Below are 22705 nucleotides of genomic sequence, written 5' to 3'. Positions count from 1 at the left end.
GGCCCCGGCGCTCCGCGAAGTTGTGCGGGGCCCGGCGAAGTTTGGAGCGCGGGGCGGCTGCTCCCGGGCCGGCCATGGCCTTCCGCCGGCGGGCCAAGAGCCACCCGCTCTTCAGCCACGAGTTCCTCATCCACAACCACGCCGACATCGCCTTCTTTATGGTGCTTGTCGTCCTCATCGCACTCATGTTCGAGGTGAGCGCCGCCGCCGCCTGTCCGCGGCCTCCTCCTCCTCCTCTTCCTCGGAGCCTGCTGCTCCTTAAGGCTCTGGTGTCCTCGGTGCCGCCCCCCCAGTCCGGTGCTTGTTCCCCGGTGCCCCGCTTCGGTGCTCCCCAGCTGGGGACACCATCTCTGTCCCCACCCCCTCTCCAGATCTTCCCTCCGTGATGTCTTGGGTCTCTTCCCCGCTCTTTGCAGGAGGGATGCGGGGGGCTCGGTCCAACGGGGCACCCCCGAGGTGAGGGGCTCCCAGCACCGTCCTCCGTCCCGCTGGGTCCCCTCCGTCCCCTGCCGCGTCCCCTTGGGTGCCCGGAGCTGCCCCATTCATTCCCACCCGGCCGGGAAGGGCCGAGCCCTCGGCACTTACTATTTATTATTATGTGCAATCTGGAATGTGTGTGTGTGTGTGGGGGGGGGGTTAACATCCCCTCCCCTTCCCCCATGTCCCCAGGCCCCCGCGTTTCTCCCCGTTTCCCAACGGGCGCCGTTGCCTCCCGGAGCTCCAGCCTCAGCTTTTCCCGTCGCCGATGGAGGCGGCTCTGGCTATAGGACACTGCGAGGTGGCACCCCCCGAGTGACACCCCCTCGGGTGGGGGGGCTTAGGCCCTGGGGGCGCCCAGCACCCTGAGAGGGGGGACGAGCCCCGAGGGCACCCTGGGCACCTATCGGGGTGTCGCCTCCCGATCCCGGCCGCGGGTCCCCTCGAGGAAGGGGACTCGGGCTCTCCGGTGGGGCGGGGGGGACAAGGAGGCAGCAGCGCCTTCCCATGGAGGGGGTGACCAAAAGGGGCGCTGGGTCCCTGCGCGACGGCTCCGAGCTCCGCCGTGCGCGGAGAAATGCGAGGAATGCGCCGCGCTCCCCCCCTTCCCTCTCCTTCCCTCCCGGAGTGCTTTTTTTTTTTTTTTTTTCTTTTTTTCCGCCTTTCTTTCCTCCCCTTCTCCCCTTGCAGCGGGAGGAGGCGGGAGCCTCGGGCCCCCCTCCGGACACCCCCCCGGCGGCCCTCCCTCCATCCCGCCCCTCCGAGCGCACTGCCACGTCTCCAAGCGGGAAAGGGGTGGCCGGGGGGGCCTGGCCGCAGGAGAGGCTCTTCCCCTGGCAAATCGGAGCGGGAGGAAATGCGCTTCCTTCATAGCCTCTCGATCGCATCCCCCCCGCGTTTGATTTCCTTTTTTTTTTCTTCTTCTTCTTGTTGCAAAAGCGTTGAATGAGCGTGTCGAAACTCCTCTGTGCCCGTGTTTATTTAAGGGACGGGTAGGGGGTGGGTTTCTAAGCTAAAGCTCCAAGGGGCAGCTGGCCGGGGTGTCTATTCCAAAACCTCATGCAAATGCTGCTAAGTCAAACGGCAAGTTCCAACTTGGGCGGGGGGGAAAAATGGGGTAGATTGCATCTGTGTTGGAGATTTTTCTCAGCAGCAGGAAGTTTTGGGGCTTTCGGGGTGCTGGGGCCAGGCAGGGCCACTGCTTGGCTGTGTTGCTTTGATAGCACGAGCTCTTCTCCAGGAGGGATCATGGATTTTGGTGGATGTGATGTTTGTGGAAATGCTTTTGCCTCTTTGCTGTGGCTGGAAGTGCTGAAACCCTCTGGGACAAAAGCTTTGCAAGGTGGTGGGAAGCTTTGGAAGCATGAGGGTGGGATTTGCAACAGCTAGCTTTTTTTATTATTATTATTTCTTTGTTTTTTAATTAAATCCTCCTGAGTTGCTGAGAGCTGGAGATACCCTGTGCAGACCTCGGAGAAGGGGTTGGAAGTGCTGTCACATGAACCTTGGCGGCACTGGCTGCTCCAGATGCTTCCCAAAAATATTCCCACTTTCCTGCCATCCTCCATCAGCATCAGCCCAGTTCCTCCCCATGGTTCAGGGTTTGCACATGGCTTTGGGTGCAAAGTGGTCCTTTTTTTTTTTTTTTTTTTTTTTTTTTTTCCCCCTCCTTCTGCTGATTGCCCTGGAGAGTAGAGCATGGACCTCTTTTCCTTGGCCCTCCACTTACTTGCAAAGCCTCTGCAGGGAGTTTTGGTGGCTCTGGCGTCGATGTCTTGTCGCCGCATCCTTGCCTGCATCCAACCAGCTCTGACCCGCTGCTCGGATGCCGCCTTCCCGGGTGTCCTTCTCCTTGGACCCGTTGCCGCCAAGCGCTGCCGTCCATCCCAGTGGCGCGAGTTTGGGCGGAAACGGCACGATCCGGCTCCACAATGGGCCGTTTCCTGCAGCCGAGGATTTCGCCGGGATGCTTTCCGGCAGGCCGCGCGGTGGGTGGATGGGATTTAACCTTTTCACCAAGGTTGGCTGCTTTTGGGCACGCAGCCCACGGGATTTTGTGCTTCCTGAGTGTTGGAAAACCAGCGCTCGCTTGTCCCGATCGCAGTCCAAAACCAGCAAGAAAAATCTCAATTTTTCTAATTTCTGCTAGAAAAGCCTTTCAAACAGCAGATGTAGAAACACAACCAAGTTGTCTGCGGTTGCTTTGCATATCTCTGTTTCCAAGCAGGTTTTCTGAAAAATGAAACCAAGCCCAGCCGGGCTGGGGTGCCCGTGCAGGTGGCCACTGCTCTCTAATACCTGCGCTCCAAGGGCTCCTGCTGCCTTATCAGATGGGCTGCCCTCTGCGCAGCTTGCCTTTTGGCCTTGCTCTTTTCCTGCCATTTCCATATTAAATGGGCCTGCTTCTGTCTAAATATATATATGGGTATGTGATATGTGTTTGACTTTGAAAATCCACTCTGCTCCAAAAAAAAAAACGGGCCATAAAGGCCATAAACGGGTCCTCCGTGGTCTCTGCTTGCTGTGCTGGGACTTGGTCTTTCTGCTGCTCCCTGTGTTGCAAATCGGGACATCCGTGGCCAGAACCAGCCGCCGGGATGGGATGGACCATGCGGGTTGCAGGATGGGCTCTTCCATGCAGATGTTCAGTGCTTTTTTCCATGCTTTTTTCCATGCTTTTTTCCCCCTCCCCGTTTATAGCGGTCGCCCGGTGGTGAGTCACGCTCTCCCGAGCGCCGGGTTGTGACACCGCCGAGTGAAGGCGGCTGACGAATGAGCTGCTATTTCCAGGCTTCCTTCTAAATATACTTTCCCCTCCCTGATCCCCTCTAATATGCAGCTCGGCGGGGAGCGCGCTTTGCCAAAATTAAGAATTAAGACCTTGCCAGCGCTCACGAGCTGTATTGAAGCGTGTCTCTGCTCGCCTCCCCTGTGCTGGGTGAGGAAACTGAGGCATGCAAGGGATTTAAAGGGTGAACAGTTTTAGGGAGAGAGGACAGGCGAAAATAAAATAGGAGGGGAATTTGGGTCTGTTTTGGCAAAAGGAGTAATCAGGGGTGTGCGTGCAGTGATAACTACTGTGCTGAGAGATGTGTTTGTGCAACCAGAGGTTCTGTGACTCCCTGGGAGAGGGTTTGGGTTAAATCCTTGCTGTTTACCTTTGCAGGCCCTGGTCCAAAGTTTGGCCTCCGGTTTGCACATAGGGCTTGTGTCAATCCACGCAGAGAATCAACAAGTTTTTCTTTCAGTAAAGGCTCCGGCTGGCAGCAAAGAAAACCGCTGCACGAGAAAATGTTCTTCCGAAGCACGCTTATCTTTTTAATTATTCTTTTAGTTGTTTTGCAAGCCCTGGCAATTTTTTTCCCAGCTTAAACAGACTGCCCGGCCTCCCCCATGAGCGATTTGGAGCCGCTTCCTCCCTTCGAAGCAGTTAGTTATAACCCAAACAGGGCTCTGGGGCTTGCATGCCTGCCAGTGAACTGAGGTCCTGGTTTCCATCATGTGGATTTTGGTGACCAGGGTGAAAATGGTGCAAATCCCACTGGGCTGAGACTTTTGGGAGTCACTAGGGTTGCTGAAAGGGGATAGGACCTGGGAAGGATGCTCGGAAGTTGCTCCTTGGCATAGCAGGATTGAATTCCTGGGTGTGTTTTAGTGCACATCCTAGATGCGCCTGTTCAGAGGCTGTGTGTAAAAGCTGTTGCATGCCTGGGAGCTAAAATGGGGAGTTTTCAACTGGAATCACAAAGTGTTTTAGGGCAGGGATAGATAAAATAATCATCTAAAAGGAGATGAGTTTTGCTGTTTGGTATTAAATAGCTGACTCCAGGCTAACTGTGGCTTGAGTTTTTCTATCAGCACGTTCTTGGGGAATAGAAGGGTTAATATATTGTGACCGTTTGGCCTTAAATATTTATATTAAAGCCTGTTCTATCCGGACCTTTGAGGTGATGTTCTGGTACATTTGCCCTGGTCGCTCCACCCGCTCCACAGCCCTGGAGGGGACCGAGCACCGTCCTGACGGCTGCAGAGGTTGCAAAAAGACTTGCTCGAATGTGTTTTGGGGTCTCGTTTGGGCAATTTTGGGCAAACGCTGCCGCTCCAAGGAGCGCGGGCAGCAGCTGGTGCCGGAGGGCTTGGCCGGGCGCCCGCGGCGCTGCCGGGAGCAGCGGGAAGGCATCTGCGAGACGGAGCCTCCGCTCTGTTTGCTCGCCCGCGGAAAGCGCTTGCTGGAGTGGGCCGGGGCGCTCTGCCTTGGTGCCTTTTTATTTATTTAAATCTTTTTCTTTTGGTGTGAAGTGTTCCCAGGTGTTGGCTGCCCTTTTGCACCTGGAGAGCCTTTGGATTTATTGCAGCACCCAAGGGATGATTTTTTTTTTTTCTTCTTTTCTTCAAAGCACTGGGATTTTCAGAGCCCCAAAGTGTGTTCCGAGCACTATCTGGAGGTGTTTTCCCAGGAAGCAGTGCCCTACACTGGGTGAAGGCCTGGAGTTGCCCAGCTTTTAACTTCAGGACGCCCTATAGCAGAGAGATGGAACGATCCCCTTGTGGGATGTGCCTGATGCCTCGGGAGACTCAGTCTCTCTGGAGATCTTGTTCCCTCTCCATGGCTATGGAGACCACTCAAGGTGACTGTTTCCCTAATCCAGCTTGTTCAGGCACGTCCCTATGTTAGGTGGGATGAGACTGGGCATCTCCCTCATCTCCTCCGGCAGTGGTGGATCACATGGATATGTTCTTTGGACAGAGCAGGAGCCAATGCAGAATGTGCTGTCTTTTGCCATACAGTTGCTGCTGAGCTCACCAATGCAGGCAAATCCTCTCAGTATAACAAAAAGCATCTGGAGAAGCTCAATTTTGCCAGCAGGGCTATTTGCCCGTGGGATTTTCTCTACTAGATGGTGGCTTTAGGTCCTCTTGCCTGTCTTGCATGATTGAAGTGTGCCTCGCTCTTCCATTCCGAGATCTAATTGCAAAATGAGTGAACAGAAAGCCCCTTTCCACTACACATCCTGTTTTCTGTGCACTTAATAACCCTGAAGTTGCTTTTCCTCTTACAAACTTCTGTATATGAGATATAGCACTGGGGTAGGTGCTAAAGCTTTACCAGGACCAGTTGGTCCTTGTTGGCCCTTCCCCAGCCAAGGAAACCGTGTTCCTGCCTTCCAGCAACCCCATCTCTAGTTCCCTGCTGCAAGTTGGGAAGTCAGACATCAATTTAAGCATCTGTTGTGTTCCAGTCTCTATACACTACACAGGATTGCATAGAGCCGTGTATACACTGCAGGTGCTTCTAGATAACATGGAGGGAACACGGTGAAGGTGCCTTAGGATTTTTGGAGCCTGATGCTCAATTCCTGGAGCTCTTCACGTGGCCCCAGATGCCAGAGGGCGCAGAGCGTTATGTGACTTAAAGCAGTGATGGAGGGATGTGTTGTGAGGCTGGCAGGAGGACGCTGCTCCTTGGTGGACGCACAGGGCTCTGCGGCTTGCTGGATTTTGGCCGGTACTGGAGCTGATACAATAAGGTCAAATAAACACAACTTTGCTTCCTGCATGCGAGATGCTCCATCCGTCTGCCTGCAGCCTGTGGAAAGTGGGATGCAGCCCATAGCAGCCAGTGACATCCATTCCCGAACAGCTTCTGTTGCCTTCAGGGGTGCTGGGGTATCACTGATGTTCTATTCAAGTGCCCTGCTGGTGCAATCTGTCATCTCTCACCTTCTCCACACTGGTCTGACCTTTGGGTTGTCCTGGCATGGGCAGACGTGATCCTCCAGCTGACAGAAAGGCAAAGGCAAGGCTGTAGGTGGGACAAATCATCACTTGTTCCTCAAGGAATGTCTGCTGAGGAAGCCTTCCTCTAGCCTTCATGAAAACCATGCCTGGTCCTGCAGCACAGACCTTTACCAGAAGGGGTTGAATCCTTCGTTCAGTGACAAATTTGACAGAAATCAATGGGAATTTGCATCCCATACTTATGGGAAGCTGAAAGGGTGGAACTCCCTTCCAACCTTCTCCAGGGGAAGAAGCAGCAAACAAGCCTGGAAAGAGGCAGAGAAGTGCCAGCGATGCAGACGTGGTGCATTTGCAGTGAAAACCTTGTTGTTTGGATAAGATCTGCTGGTGAGAAGCTGGCTGTGCTGAATACCAGCTGGACACAGCTGGTGTAGATGGGCAAAGCATCGAGAGGGGCTGGTGCATCTCGTGTGGCTGAGGGAGACGTCACCTCAGTCCTTGGACTGGAAGAGCTTTGGAGCTTTACTTGGTGCTCAGATGGATGCAAAGCCTTCAGTGCCTGCTGCCACAGCATTTACGGAACACAATATCCCATCCCTGCGGCAACCCGGGTGCCATGATATTTTTGCATTCATTTCATGCCCTGCACCAATTTGTGATGGAATCTGGAAGCAAATCCAAAGATCCAGTTGCTGCTCCAGGACTTTGCTTCTGTAGCCACTTAGGTTTGCAAGAGCCAGAACTATCTCCTAAAGCCACGCAGCGTGATTTTTTTTTCCATCACCATCCCAAACCCTGCCCATGGTGTCGGTCTCCCTGGGCACAGTACCTGTTGCTGCTCTATGTTCGCAGCACGACACGGAGTATTTTCTTTTAAGGGCTCTCAATGGCTCTGGGCTTCTTTGGAGCTGCAGCATCCACAGCTTGGCGTTCATTGGCGTGACATGCCGGCTGTCAGGAAGGGGAGGAGTGGGATATTGTTGCGGTGCGGTGTCATGTTCCTTGGAAACACCAGCACTTCCTATTTTTGTGCCTCGGATTTCAAAACAACCCCGGCACGCCGCTCGTATACCGAAAGCAAGGGGGTTCCTGGTGCTGCTGGCTCCAGTGCAACGTGCTCCTCTTCTGCAAACAGAGGGTTCCTCCAGGCGCCCGTGGGGCGAGGACACCCGCCCCATGGAGAGGGGAACCGAGATAAACACGGTTTGGGGAAGTCGCTTCATCAGTGATGAAGAAGAAGTCGCTTCATCAGTGGCTAATGAAACCAGGAGTCCCAGCGCCAGGGCAGCGCTTTTAGCAACTGACTACTGCTTTTTTTTTTTTCTTTTGGGACATAAATAATATAATGCAAAGTGGTGTTTATTATTTGAGGCTTCTGCAAAGAACTGCATTCCTGTTACTGTGCTGCAGCAGTATTTTGTGTGTTAGGAGAGAGCATATATTGAGCCTTGCAAAAGTGCAAGTGGCTCTTGCTTCCCAGGGCACCATCGTGGCCGCCACCTCCTCTCACCTCCTTGTTCTCCTCCGGGCAAGCGTTGCTTGTGGTCATCTCTTCCCTTTGCAAAAAGCCTCTGAGTGTGGGGACAGGCCACCAAACACAGCCCCAGCGTTGGCAGGTCGCCCTCCTCCTGTAGGAAACCGCTTCCTCACCATGAACCTGGTGACGGGTTTAACCCACCAGCAGGAGGTCTGTGCATCTCCACTCTGTCCACCACTGTGGACCGAACCAGGTGGCCAGCGGTGACTTTTCCTGCTGGGTCTGTCAAGCCAGATTGCCTCCAGGGGGAAGAATCCCCTTGCAAAGCCAACTAGCTGGAGGGTTGGCAAATGAGCTGAGGTGCCCTGTGACTTGTGTGAGCTCACCTGGGTATCTGTGTGTGCACGTGGCACTGGTGACCACACTGCATGTCCTTCGGTGGGCAGTGCTGGCCTTCCTGGGAAGGATGGGCTTTCACAGGGTGAAACTTGTACTCCAGAAGAGCAGCTGCTCGTTGTGTTGGGTCAGGGTGAGGAGCTCCATCTTGCAATGAACTTTGTGGTGGGATTGGCTCTGGCTCTTGGGAGAGCTCAGGGTGAGGATGGCCTTGAAAAGGCTTCTTCACAGATGCAGTTTTGGTGACCAAGGCAGCCTCCCATCCTCCTGCATCGGCACTGGGGGCGGATTCATTCCAGGGCTGGACCTTCTTAATCTTAATTAAAGGCAATAAATTAAGAATGAGAAGCACATCCTGACTCTGTAGGAGGCCTGATGTCTCATCCCTGATCTTTTTGTCAGCTTATGATGCTGACACACAGCTGGGATCTGGTGCATGGGCAGAGATGGGTCCTCCAAACTGTCTTGCCCTCATCCGCAGAGCTGGGAGCTGCTGTCCAGGTTCCTGCTTCCCTATCCACACAAGTTGCTGCTTCCTCCCTTCTGCTGTCATTGCCAGTAATCAGTGAAAGGGTAAATGCTTTTCCCACAGCCACTTTTCCTCTCATAGAATCATAGAATCATAGAATGCTTAGGGTTGGAAGGGACCTCTAGAGATTATCTAGTCCAACCCCCTGCACACGCAGGGTCACCTAGAGCACGTGGCACAGGACTGCGTCCAAGCGGGTTTGAAGATCTCCAGAGAAGGAGACTCCACAACCTCTCTGGGCAGCCTGTTCCAGTGCTCTGGCACCCTCACTGTTAAGAAATTTTTCCTTAAGTTCCTGTGGAACTTTTGGTGCTTCAGTTTCCGGCCATTTCCTCTAGTCCTATCAGTGGCCACCACTGAAAAGAGGCCAGCACCATCCTCCTCACTGCCTCCCTTGAGGTACTTATAGACACTGCTCAGGTCCCCTCTCAGCCTTCTCTTCTCCAGGCTGAACAGGCCCAGCTCCCTCAGCCTCTCCTCATAGGGCAGATGTTCCAGGCCCCTGATCATCCTTGTAGCCCTGCGCTGGACTCTCTCCAGCAGCTCCACATCCCTCTTGTACTGTGGAGCCCAGAACTGGACACAATACTCCAGATGTGGCCTCACCAGGGCTGAGTAGAGGGGCAGGATCACCTCCCTCGACCTGCTGGAGACGCTCTTCTTAATGCAGCCCAGGATTCCATTGGCCTTCTTGGCCACGAGGACACACTGCTGCCTCACAGTCAACTTATCATCCACCATGACCCCCAGGTCTTTCTCCGCAGAGCTGCTCTCCAGAAGGTCCGTCCCCAGCCTGTACTGGTGTCTGGGGTTATTCCTCCCCAGGTGCAGGACCTTGCAATTGGCCTTGTTGAATTGCATGAGGTTTTTCACCGCCCAGTTGTCCTCTGCGTTCTGTGTGGTGGAATGAGGCTCCAGGTGTCCCCAGGAACGCAGCTCCTGTGCCAGAGCTGTCCAAGGATGGATGCTTTTCCTCAAGGAGCAGATTTCTTCCCTGGTCAGGCTTCCTGGTGGCTTCTGTGGCTTGTTGGCTGTGATGCTTTCCTCATTGCCCCCCAAAATCCCATGCATTTCCTGCAGGGAAGCTGCCTTCTCTCCATGATCCCGATCGGGAAATTTCCCCCCGACCTAGCAATCATTTTGCTTCAATGCAACTTCAGGGCTTCTGCGAGTGGAGCTGAAGCCTAGACACCTCCCTCCTTCCCTGCCTTGTTTCCCCAGCAAGTTTTGCCTTTTTCCAGCGGGAGTGGAGGCCGCCGGTCCCAACTTTCCCATGAAGGCGTTGGGAAAAGAGCATCGCCGGCTCCCCTGCATCTGCCCCTTGCTGCCGTCTTGCGCCGCTCTCTCCACTGCTGCAATTAACCGGGCAGCTCATCCTGGCTAAGGAATTAAGGAAGTGGTTGCCAGGATGGAGGGTGAGGGTTTGCAAGCGCCAGCGTGCGCTGGGTTCGCGCGGTGCCGGATGGATGGGGACAGCGTCACCTGCCACCTCCCTAAGTGGAGGGCTCAATAACAGACCCGTCTTATTGCTCCCTCGCTTTGTGCTCGCTCGGAAGGAGGAATTTTTGAGGTCAGTGTTTAAGAAGATGGTCGTGAATAAAAGCTCAGAGGTTTCAACAGTGGAAGATGCTGGTTCTGCAGTGTGGGATGGGTTGTGCAGGGAGGGTGGCTCACTGGAAATAGCATGAAGGACCTCAAAACTCACGTGCATGTGTTTCTCCATGTGTGTCTTCCACAGGTTACAGCCAAGACTGCCTTCCTGTTTATCTTACCTCAGTACAACGTTAGTGTGCCTGCAGCAGGTAAGAGGTGCTGCTGCTGTGGAGAAAACCACATGGGATGTGCCCTGGCTTGGGGACCCGTCCACTACCAGCGAACACCCTTTAAATAAGAAGTGTCATGGGGGAACCAGAGCTTGGGATGCTTAGTTCATGCTGACCGTGGCTGCTGGTCCTCGTGCTGCCACGGGGTTTGGGAGGAAAAGCTTTCCTAGTGCCCAAGGGGGCTCAGTGTTCCCTCTCTGGGCGAGAAGGAATTGCCTGTTTGCAATCCCCAGGGTGATTTGTACCCTGTCAGGTGCCAGTGGGATTTAGCCCTTTGCTAAAAGACAAAGGCTGCCATGCAGGCAGGTTTTTCCCCTCTGTTTCTGCACAGCATCTCGCTAACTGGCTCCTCAGGACCAGAAAACACACATCGTAATGGCGAGTGTCATAAAACCTATTTTATACTCGATCAACTAACACCTTGGAAATCTGGGTGGGATTTCTCCCCTTCCTCCGAGCTCTTCAGGCTGGCTACCCAAGGGCTGGCCCAGCCTCCTCCTGCCATCCCTTCCCGTTCATGCCATCACCCAGAGAGCTCTTCCCGGCACCCCCTCATGTACTAACACATTGCTGCCAAAGGCCAGGGCTGGGAATAGTTGTCTAAGCACAGACATCTCTGCTTATTTTGGTTGCTGGAGGGGGTCTGGCCTCTGCCTGTTTCTCCAGAAGGGCAGGGCCTCCTGTGGGTCTTATTTCACAGCTCCAAGCTGCTGCCTGGGATGTTTTGAGTGAGCAAGGCCTGTTGCTGGCTTCTGAACTGCTTTAATGCTGGCTTCTGCACTGCTTTAATGTATTACTCCGTGTCTTAATCCCTGTGTTGGTGAGGGATTGTAGCACTGATAAATTCCCCTGTCTGCAGCAGGACTCTGTCTCTCTCCAAAACCAGGTAGCCTCATCCAAACTGTGCATTGGGAATAACTTTTATCTTGCACTAAGCCCTACCTGGGAATCACTTGGGTCAGAATGATTTGATCAGTCCTTTTGGTGTCTTTTGCAGACGGGGAGCTGGTCCATTATCACTACGGGCTGAAGGACCTGGTCACCATCCTCTTCTACATCTTCATAGCCATCATCCTGCACGCGGTGGTGCAGGAGTATGCCCTCGATGTGAGTCTAAGTAGCATCTTGGTGTCTAAGTATTAAACCTATGGGGAGGGCATGGGACATGTGGTTTCCTGCAGTTCAATGCAGCTCAGAGGGTGGTCTCTGAGGTTGGGTTGGAGACATGGGAACTATGACCTCCGGGAGCTGACTGGGAAGGAGAAGAGGAGGGAGATTTGTTGATCCAGTGGCTCGTGATTTTTCTTTTTCTTTATTTTTTTTTCCTTTTTTTTTCTCCTCCTCTTCCTCACAGAAAATCAACAGGCGTCTCCATCTCTCCAAGGTCAAGCACAGCAAGTTCAACGAGTCGGGGCAGCTGGTTGCGTTCCACCTCACCTCCGTGTTGTGGTGCTTGTACGTCGTGGTGACGGTAAGGCACGGCGTTTGGCCTCCCTCCTGCGCCGATGGATCTCTGTCCCTTTTCTGTGGGGATGGCCATGAGTCCCAAACGGAGGGCTCTGCTTCCAGACAAAGTCTCCAGGACTTTCTGCTGCTGTCAGCTGCAGGGCATCGGAAAAGCCAAGTTGATGGGTTGAGAGCAGGGCACAATGCGTTGCCTGGAGCCTGTGAGTTCCTCCTTGCATCACCCTTGCCCGTGGATGAACACAGCTCTGAAATGTGGGGGGATGCACCTAGCAGGTCTCCTGCCATGCTGGTGTTCCCTCTGCCCATTATTTTCTCTCCTTAGCAAAGAGGTGAGCTTATTCAGAGGATATATTGCTGCAAGCCCAGGCAGCTTGCTGTGATGTTAAAGGCAGTTAGTTTGGAGCTGTGTCTGCACTTTAAGCTATTGTGGCACTACAGGCATCTTGGAGGAGCTGAGACAGCCTCGGGAATGAGTGGAGAAGGGAATGTCCCTGGGCACGCGGTGTTTGGTACCCCAGAAAAGATGCACGATGCCGAGAGGTGTTTTACATATCTGCAAAGACAAACAAAAATGCCTTTCCACTTGCTCCTTTTCTATTCTTTTTCCACGTTGCCCATTGCAGCTAGATGGGAAAGAGGGTCTCCATGGGCCATGGAGCCCAGCATGTGGAAAATGTCCTTTCCCCTACAGGCATGAGTAGGGAGAGCATCAGTCTCTGCTCTGTGGAAGTCTCTCTGGGACACAATGAGTTAAACTGGCTTGGGACTTGTTGCCCAAAACATTCCCCTCTGTGCAGAGGGGAAGCAGAGCAAGGTGTTTGCTTGATTTTTCAGTTTTCCAGTACAGTGGGTTTTTTCCAGGCCATGAGCGAGCACAGTCTGGGGTCCCTTTCCAGCTTTATGCAATGAAGAAGCAAATGGGCTGTGAAAAAAAAACATTGGAGCTAGACCCCAAAATCTGTGCCTGTCCCCATTATCTCTAATTACTGCTTTGGGATCTGCTTGCTCTCTCAGCCTGTTATTTACCTCTGTATTTGCATTTAGCGCAATTGGGGTTTTAGGATTCCTTTTGCAGGGATTTGGGAAGAATGGGCCGATGCTTGCGATCCCGTGCTTGGCGAGGGGGAAAAGTCAGCACCGACTTGATCACCCAGCACTTCGAGTTGCTTCGGGGATGCTCCCCCGCAGAGGGGCAGTGGGGAGGAGAGGCTTTTGCAAAGCAACTGGGGCCTCTGGGTGTTTTTTGTTGTTGTTTTTCCTTTATTTTCCCTTGCGCTCTCCCCTCTGCGGCTCCTGTGCAAACACGCAGGGCTGTGGCTGTGCCAAGGCGCCCCGAGGGCTGCGACGCCGCCTGAAAGAGCCTTCTGAGCTCTCCGACCCACTGCCTTGTCCCCCCGCCAGCACCCTGCCCTGGCCCTGCCGCGGCATCCGCTGTGGTTTTTGCAGAGAAAACACTATGAATGAGGCCGAAACGGTGCTGCTTTTTTTTTTTTTTCCTCTGGCATCTGGTTTTCGGGGGTGACTGATCAACTACAGGGGCTCTCCCAAAAGATGGATGCAGAGCGGCCGGTCCTCACCCTGTTGCAGTTTCGGAGGTGGCCTTTTGTGCCCACCCCTACCTTGCTGGCTATTGCAGCCTCTTCATCGCTTGTATTTTCAGAGCAATCCGGGCAAACCAGATTTTGCCCTTTCTATTTCCACGCACACATGCAGTGGGAAGGGCTTTCAGCCTTGTTTACTTTCCCCATATTTCCAGGAACTCTGAGATCCATGTAGAATGGGCCACGTTGACGCAGCAAGTTCTGCAGCCGCCCCGTGTGTGCCCTGGGCTTTGCAGAGCAGGTCGCTCTTTGCTTTGAAATGTTCGGGCCTCCCCCAGGCTACTTGGGGTCAAGCTGCTGGAAAGAGGGCATAGGGCAGAGAGGGTGCAGGGGACAGTGACAAACAAGTCTGGCACTGGATTCATTTTCTGTGCAGATGAAATACCTGGCCCAGCATTGGGAGTCTGTGTTGTTTGATGTGGTGCAAGCTTGGAACAAGAAGGCAGCCCCGTCTTGTAACTTACCCTGCAAGCAAAAGGGCAGCAGGCCGTAAGGGAATGCAGGCAGGGGGAGAGTTAGATTATGCAATGCATGGTTAGTTATTTTTCTAAAGGCTTTCCAGTCCCCTCTTTCTCCAGAGGCTTTTTGCTTAGCTGGTGCTCAGGTGGGAATACTGGTGTGGAAGAAGCCTCCTAGATGGTGCCCATGGTTCTTTGTACCAGCATCCTGCCCCTGTGTCTCTGCAGCTTGCATGTCCCAAACCTCTAAGCATCCTATCCTGACCTCAGAGCCCTCCGGCAACCAAGGAAGCAGCCTTGGAGCATTGCCTGCAGTTTAGGGGCTTGTAGAGACCCAGGACCGTGGCTAAGCTTTGGTGATCTCAGCCTTGCACCTGCCAGGATGCAGTTTTTAATGCACATAGGTCATAGCAGCTCCGAAAGGACTCAGCCTCTTCCCCAGGCTCCCTGATCCACAGTCGCACTGGCCTGCAGTGCCCATTTCTTGTGCTCAAAGTCGGCATCTCTTCTCTTTCAGGAAGGATACGTGTCAAACCCCCGGAGTCTGTGGGAAAGCTACCCTCATGTTTATCTTCCGTAAGCACTGACCGCTTCCTTCCTCTTCGCGGTTTTCCCAGTGGCCAGGAGCGGGGTGCTGACAACCAGCACCCGCTGCACGCATCCTCCTGCAAGGATGCCCCAGGGAGATGCTGCTTTTTAGCTGGGGCGGATGGTGGTTATCCTATTTGCAGCCCCGGGGAGGGTGTTCCTGGAGGCAGGTTTGTCTGAGGTGCCTCCAGGCTCCGTGACTCATCCCAGCCGCTTATTCCTTACATCGCATGGGGCAAGAAGCTTTATTTGATCTTCGTCTTTCACAGTAGCAACAAAGAAGATGAGGGTTTAATCTGCTGCTCTTGGCATTTTGCAAGAGTAAGCATTAAGTTTGCTGAGGGTTGGAGACTACAACGCGAGCAGTCGGACAAAATCCGGGTGTGACTAGCTCAGTTAAACACATAATTTCTGTCTAGTAATGATTTATGCTAAATCTAGTGGCTTCACATAGGCTGAGAGGTTGCCTGGTGCTCTGTGGTGGGCTCCACCGCAGGCAGGAGCCTTCCCAGGTTCCTGAAGCTGGGGAGCCCCGTGATCTCTCCGTGTCCTGCACGGTCTCATGCAGCTCGTCCCTGCATTTCAGGTTCCAGGTGAAGTTTTTCTACCTGTGCCAGCTGGCGTACTGGCTGCACGCGTTGCCGGAGCTCTACTTCCAGAAGGTCCGCAAGGTGAGAGCCGGGTGGGCGCTGAAAACATCCCCCAAGGCAGCTGGGCCGGTGTGGGACCATGGGGACCATCGCTGGAGACAGCGACGAGCTTTGGGATTTGGGGGCAAAGCTTTGTGGAGGGGGTTAACGCAGCCTCTTTCTGCCCTGCCAGGAGGAGATCCCTCGCCAGCTGCAGTACATTGCTCTCTACCTGGTGCATGTAGCCGGCGCGTATCTGCTCAAGTGAGTTGGCCCCTTTGGCTTCCTTTGGCTCTGTGGCGTGTGCTGAGCGGGTCCTTTTGCAGGGCTGGGCTCCGCACAGGTCGCCCTAAAAGCTTCGGCCAGTGGGAGTAAATAGGAGATGGAGACCGTCTACAAAACGGATTGTAGTTAACTTGGAGAACTCCCTGCTGCAGGATGATAAGGCTGAGCTGTTTTCATGGACCCAGATAATTTTGAAGTTTACAGTGCTTGGAAAGCAACTGTTAATCTGGATATCCTTAGTGGAGACTAAAGAGTGAACTTTCCCTTTGTCGCAGGAAGCTCTCACACGTAGCGTGCGTTCCCTGCAGGGTACGTGCAGACAGGCTCTTAGCTCTCCTCTGGTCGATGCAGAGTAGCATTGCCAGGGGCTCGAAGTTTGTGTTGGGCTGGTCTCTTCCAGCCTCTGCTGCTGCTTTCGGCCACTTTATCACTTCATTGTTTTAGGAGATCCTATAGCCCCTGGTGCAAAGAGGTCTGGATTTTGGTTGGCACTTGCTGCAGTTAAGGAACTGCAAGGCGGTTGATATTACTGGATATGAAGAACTAGGGGTTACCAGCCCAGTAATTCTTTTTTTCTTCTTTCCTTTCTAGCCTAACACGCTTGGGGCTGATCCTCTTGCTGTTGCAGTATTTAGCCGAATTCTTCTTCCACATGGCCCGTCTTGTCTACTTCACAGATGAGAACAACGAGAAGCTGTAAGCGGGAGAGCTGGTCATACTTTCCTTCCTCTTATGCAGCCAATGCCTGGGAGAGCTGCCTGCATCCCGAAGAGCCTGAGGGGGGTCTGCTCTTAACTTCCAACCCAGTATTAGTGGGCAGAGAGCTGGGAGGGAAGAGCAAGACCTACAGTGGGTCTGAGTTTCTGACAAGAGACAGTTCAGGGGTAGGGTAGGGGGTGTTGAGAGCAGGAATGAGGCTTGCTGAGCTATTTTGTACTCAGTAATGCATTGGGTTGCTCTGCTTATGTCAAAGATTATTAGATAGACAGGCTGGCTGTTTTTTCTACATGGACAAGGTACCACTAAGGGCAAAGATGTCACAAAACTGGGTCCCAAAAGAATGGGCAGAATGCTGAGCAGAAACTTGCTGCTTGGCAGCTAATACACTCTCCTTACCTCCACTGAAGCACTAGAGGATGAACACTGCTGATGTGAACCTCTGCTGAGAATGATGTTTGGTCATGACCTGGCAGAGGCCTTGTGTCATGACCTTGGCAGAGGCCATCACCCTGTGGCCTCCTCTGGCAGGACATCTTTCACTAAACTGGCTGCACCTTGGGATGCTGATGCTGGGCCCTGTCAACATCTCTGTCTGTCTTCTCACAGGTTCAATGTCTGGGCTGTTGTGTTCGTGGTCACCAGGCTCTTCACCCTCACCCTCTACATTCTGGTCATTGGCTTTGGGCTGCCTCGGGTGGAGAACCAGGCCCTCGACCCTGAGAGAGGGAACTTCTTCAGCTTCCTCTTCAATAATGTCCTCTTCAGGTAAGGGGCTGTCATGTCCTCTACCATATGTGGAGGTGGAGGAGGCTGCCTTTGCATCATATGCTTTCAAGTACACTTATGTGATGGGGAAGACACTGAGGCAGAACTGAGCTGTGAAGCTTCTCATTTAAATTCCATGGTGTTTTTTTTTTTTTTTTTTCCCTTGCTTAGTTTTGCTGAGTTTGGAAACCCCAACAGGGATCTGGAACTCCTTGGGCTGCCTCTAAGGAAGATCTTAGCAAGCTGCAATGGCAGGGAGGGAGCAAGGAAGGGTGAAGGCTACTGAGCCGTGGTAGTGGGGAAAAGCCAACAAACAAGTTTTTCTGAGTCAAGTGACAAATTATAAAGGATGAGTTGAAGCAGGTATCTTAGAGAAAGACCTGCAGGCCCTTCTTCTTCTACCCTTAACTGCACTCACAGGGATGCAGTCAATGTAAAAAAAATTTCCTTCCACTTGGAAGCATGGGAATCAGGGGATAGGGTGAGTTCTCCATGGCTTGCAGTCCATTCATCAAGACTGGGAGCCTTTCTTCGCCAGGGTTCAGTTCAGAAGTCTTTAGGGCAGGTGTTCTGGGTCCATTCAGTCATTCCCAAGCTTTTAGGAGCCATGGATTAGTGTCAAGCTTGAAAGTTTGGAAGCTTTTCCTAGCTCCCTTCCAACCATATCCAGCTTCTAGGTGATTATGCTGTAAAGGCAATACATTTCTATACTGCAGCCATGGGCCACTTAGTCCATTTCAGCCCTATGTCATCTGAGAACTTCATGGTGAGTAGAAAAAAGGGAACACTTGTCCTGAGTTCAGGGCATAGCAGAAAGCAGAGATGTTGAGTAGATGGAGGCTTCATTTTCTGCTGGCACAAAGATCTAGACCAGCTCTATTACTCAACTGGTTTCATTCACCAGTCAGTCCTGTTATGTATGTGGGTCTCTTACACAGGAAAGAAACATAGATTTATCTTGAATTGGGATGCAGGGCATTGCCAGAACTGAAAGGGTCTCTTTCTCAGGCAGCTGATGCCCAGGTGGCCATGCAGGCATCTTGTAGGGGTTGAGGGGACCTCGCGCACTGGCCCCGCTGGGTTTTGGGAGCAGACCTCTTGCTTCCTCCAGGCTGGGTTCGTGGCGGCCTCGTTCCTCTGAATCTCAGCCTGCCTCTTCTCCGCCCCCGCCAGAATGAGTGTGCTGCTGTTGGTGTGCCTCTTCCAGGCCTCGGTGATGTGGCGCTTCATCCACTTCCAGCTGCGGCGCTGGAGGGAGTACTGGAACGAGCAGAGCGCCAGGAAGCGAGCCGCCGCGGCCGCCAGCGGTGCCAAGCAGCAAGCCAAGCCTCTCAAGAGGGACTCGGGTGAGTGCTGCAGACAGGAGGCTGTTTCAGGGGTGATGAGGGTTGGGATGGGGTGGTGCTGTGTTGCAGCATGGTGTCCTCAATGTCACCTTGGCCAGCCCGTGGAGGCAGTGCTGGAGGGATGATGCTTCCTGATGCTCCTTGCTGAGCCTGGGAGATCCTTAGTAGGGTTGTGTCCTGAGGGCTGTGACTCCAACATCATTGTATTTCTCCCCATGTTTATGGGCTACCACAATGAAGCTAAGGCCATGTGAGTTTTAACTTTTTGCTTCAAGCCTGGGCAGCGTTTTGGCCCACACAGGGTGATGTGGGACATCCCATTGTCCTTCTGTCCCATCCCCAGGTTACCATGAAAACGGAGTGGTGAAAGCTGAGAACGGGACATCACCGCGCACCAAGAAGCTCAAATCGCCATAGAAGCAGAGGCTTGTCTATCAGGGAGGAGGACAAGTTACTAGGACTGAGAACCAGCCCCTCCTTCCCTGTCCACATGAGAGTCATCCTGAGTGGTTTGGAGACCTGTCATCTTCACAAGGTGTCTCTCACTCCCCTCCCTTCCTTTCCTGCTCTCTTGAACCATTTGCAATAAAACCAAAAAGGTCCCTTTCCCCTACTCCCTCCTCTTTATCTAGGAGCGTGTTACAGACCTCCTGTTTTTGTCTTCCTTTGTTTCACTGTAAGTCGGTGTGCAATTTTTTTTCTATTTTAGTGTTTGTTTTTGGTTATTTTTTTTACGAATGCATCATAGATGGTTCCAAACAATCCTTTTGTTCTCGTCTACAGCGTGTTTCTCCCCTCCCTTTGTGCTACTCCCAGGGGTTCAAGGACACGGCAGCCTGAAGGCGCTGCGTGTCTGGGATGAGAACAGACACCTGGAGGAAAGTGGTGGGGCTCTGTGCTCGGTTATGGCTGTGACCATTAGGCTCAGGGCTGTTCTTGGGTGATGGTCACCTCTCCAGGGACACATCCATTGAGGACTTGGCAAGAGCTGCAGGATGGTGATGCTGCAAATATGTGTCAGGATCCAGGGGAGGAGTCTCGTTTCACAGTGAACTTTGGATAGTTTTTTTCCGAGCCCTGATTTTGGCTAATTTCAGAGAACTGTTCCGCAGAGAAAGGAGAAAAGTTCTCTCCTCTTACAGAATCCCCATCCTAGTCTTCACTTGCCTTATCTATCCTGGTACAGCTGGTTCCTCTTATCTTCTTGGCTGCAGGGTGTGAGCTGCCCCTATAGCTGTCCTGGACCTCCCAGTACTGAGAGCTGGGCTTCATGCTTTGCTACTCTTTAGTGCCTTCTCATGGGAGCAGTTGCATCCTCAGGTCCAGGGTGTGTGAAGTCTTGTGTCCTGCCCAAGTCTATGAGCATATTTGTCTACTGGCCTGGATCCCTTCAGACCAGGCCCTTTGCTTACTTGAGTGTATCTTATGGACCTGATGTTCTTGTGGCTCTTTAACCATGTCCAGATGAGCAAACTGGCTACTGCGAAGGCTTTTGCATTAATGGGACACGTAATCACTTTAGCCTTCCTCATCCCTACCATACCAGTCCAGCTGTGCCATCTGCAGCCATTAGCTCCTTTCTTTGTTTCCAAAGGGATACACAGCTTGTATCCACTCAAGGTGCTATCAAATGCAGGGTTTCTTCCAAAAACCCAGCCCCTTCATCCCTTTCTGAGCTGTGAATGAGATGATAGGGAAGGAAATGGAAGCCAGGGGCTGCAAAAAGTAGCTTGTATATTAGGAAAGGCCTGACCTGTGACACATAGCTGTTGGCAGGTGGAGTTGTCCCATATCTACCTCAGAGGCCATCTGTTCCTACAGACCACTTTTCCCTCTTGCTCCTGCCTGTTGCCATCTCTACATGTTGGCAGGAGGTTCATGGGAACCAGCTGGGTCCCCTGCTGCCCCTTTGCTGGAGAACAGCATCTCCTGCCCTGCGTTTCATGCGTCAGTGCCAGCTCACCGAGCAGTGGGCCTCTTTTTGGTGCCGTGCACCAGTCCGGATTTGGCAGATGCGCAGTAGATGTGCACCTCTCACCCCGCAGCTCTCCTCCGGGGGAGTTTCTGTAGCTGGGCTTTGCTGTTGGTGCCTCTTGTGCAGCAAAGCCAGCGGTAGCTTTCGTGCTGCTTCGCTGTGGCGGGAGCAGATGACCAGTGCGTCCTTTTGGCTGGTTGAGTAGAGGCTGCATGGGGTCAAGGAGACCAAGAGCACTCCTTGGTATGCTTCAAACCCTGCCTTTCTTGCAGGTGAGGGAGATGTGTGATCTCTTAGCGTGCTCCTTGCTCAGCCCTTTGCTCAGTTGAACTCTTTGGCTGTCTCTGAGCGTGATTCTTGTCTTGTGTGTGAGGCTGGAGCAGTGTCATCATTCAGATCAAAGTGCCATGCTTTGAGGAATGGGTGACGACTGATTTTTCTGACACTCTTAGAGAGTCTTAGAGACTTTTCTTCTATCGGTGTATTTGCCCTCTCTCTCTTCCCCTCTCCTTGTTGAGCCACAGCTAATGCTGGGCACAAGACAGAGACAATAATGCAATAACTTGAGTACAGTTGGACAAATTCCCACCTATTCCTCATGACCAAATGTCGAACAGGATGTCAGCATCAACTGGAGAGAGGGGTTCCCCTGTTTTTAGGGGAAGCAAAGAAAGGAATTTTGGGGCGGATCTCTGGCAGTACCTTCTAATTGCTCCTCTGAGTCGTTGCCAGACAGATAATATAACTTCTGGCTTGAACGGCGATTGCAGACTACAGTGCAACAGGATAGGAGAGGAAAAGAGCTTTATGTTAGGGAGGACATAGAAAAGGCCTCATGCGAAAGGTCCTTCCGTTCTGCTGCCTGCCTCCCCTTCCAAGCCATCCACTGCCATGTGGCCTCCAAAGCAACTGCTGGCTGTCACCTCTCCATAGCCTTAGCTGGTCCTTTCTACAGAGCAGGTGCCTTGCACCAGCTGAGGTTTTGACTCCGTGTTAACAGGTGACACGCAAACAATCCCAAAAAACGGCTGCTGAATAATTCTTCTTCCTGCCTGCTTAGCTTCAGGCAGCTTTTCCACTTGCACAATCCTGCGTCTTCATAAAGTAGCTAACTAGGTTTTGTATCCCAAGTGCCTTATGTTGCCATGTAGTCTCTTGTACTCTTGATCTGTGTAGTATACCAATAGCTATACGCCCTCCCTTTGTACAACATATGTATGACATATGCTACATTTACTTTTTTTTTTTTTTTTTTTTTTTTTTGTGGATAGCGATACCAGAAAAAGGGACAGTTTGCTTTGGAAGCATCTCCATATTTTCTTTCATTATCCAGTAGGATGAGGGGGTTGCTCTCCCATGTTTTTAGTCCTCTGAAATCCCCTTTCTTCTTCCACTGTGCTCAACTGCAGTATGGTCCCGAGGGTTTTTTTTTTTTTTTTTTTTTTTGTGCTAAGCCTTTGCTGTAATGTACTATCAACTGTCATTCCAGAGGTCTGCAGTCCCCTGTCAGTCGGGGGGGCTACCACAGGCTGCTTCTGTGTTTGTCTTACACCATCCTCTGGCTGCAACTTGCAGAAACTGGTTCTACAGTCATGGCTTTTCTCAGCAGACCAAGGCTTCTCTCCAGCCCAAAGAGCTTTATATATATATATATATGTGTGTGTGTGTGTGTGTATTTTTTATCTGTAAGTCCCTGATGGTGAGACTTTCCTTGACCATTCTGCATACAAAGATGCTGAGAGACCACTTCTCTCAAGTGAATGCTCTTTTCATACCCCATCCTGTCAAGCCCTTCATCTTTTGTAAAAATAAAATTAAAAAAAAATTAAAAAAAAAAACAAAGAGGAGCTCCTGTCCACCCCAGGGTGGAAAGTGTTAGAAACTATGCAAAACTGCAAGTCCCTGCTTTTTGTATAACACTATTGCTTGCTCAACGCCCTTCCGATGGGCTTGTGACTGCTTCTGTAGTCTGTTGTCCAACCTGAGAAGGCCAGGAATCAAGTAGTCTGTGATTTCTTCAGTGTGAAGCATAGTGTTTTCCTGCCCCTATCCTAGAAAATCTTTGAAGTACCATTTTTCCCTTCCTGTCATGGTAGGGAACGGGCTTGGGAAGAGAAAGGGGTAGAGGGAGAACAGATGTAGCATTTCACATATAATTTTTCGGTGATTCTTAAATAATAGGGCATTACAGTTGCATTCTTTTTCTGGATTCTTTTTCCTTGTTCATCATATTCATCATATGTTCATCATATGTGGGGTTAGTAAAGAAGATGAGTTCCAGTTCCTCTCTATATCCCTCTACATTTAACTTGCCATTTAAAAATATTTTTTTGTCAGGCTTCTCTGTTGGAGTCGAGGTCGGGAAAAAGACTGTTTTAGGATGCATCCCCCCTGCAAGATAGTCTTGAAGCTCGTCGATGTGCTTCATTG

The 22705-nt window shown here is 52.2% G+C and overlaps 1 protein-coding gene across 1 annotated transcript; it reads left to right on the top strand.

The window, feature by feature from the left end:
• TRAM2 (translocation associated membrane protein 2) lies at positions 1 to 18913 on the top strand. Its single transcript, XM_088534338.1, has 11 exons — positions 1 to 194; positions 10357 to 10420; positions 11439 to 11548; positions 11796 to 11912; positions 14485 to 14543; positions 15142 to 15226; positions 15378 to 15448; positions 16061 to 16165; positions 16796 to 16954; positions 18128 to 18300; positions 18644 to 18913. Exons 1-11 carry the CDS (start codon positions 75 to 77, stop codon positions 18715 to 18717), a joined length of 1137 nt encoding a protein of 378 aa, XP_088390464.1. The 5' UTR covers positions 1 to 74; the 3' UTR covers positions 18718 to 18913.
• The last annotated feature ends 3792 nt before the right edge of the window (positions 18914 to 22705 follow it).

The sequence above is a fragment of the Tinamus guttatus genome, unplaced genomic scaffold, assembly GCF_059628265.1.
Source record: "Tinamus guttatus ecotype Peru unplaced genomic scaffold, ASM5962826v1 Tinamus_guttatus_pri_ptg000548l, whole genome shotgun sequence".
In the NCBI taxonomy this organism is placed as follows: Eukaryota; Metazoa; Chordata; class Aves; order Tinamiformes; family Tinamidae; genus Tinamus; species Tinamus guttatus.
The sequence above is the reverse complement of the archived record's forward strand: the minus strand, read 5'-3'. Positions and strand labels throughout refer to the sequence as shown.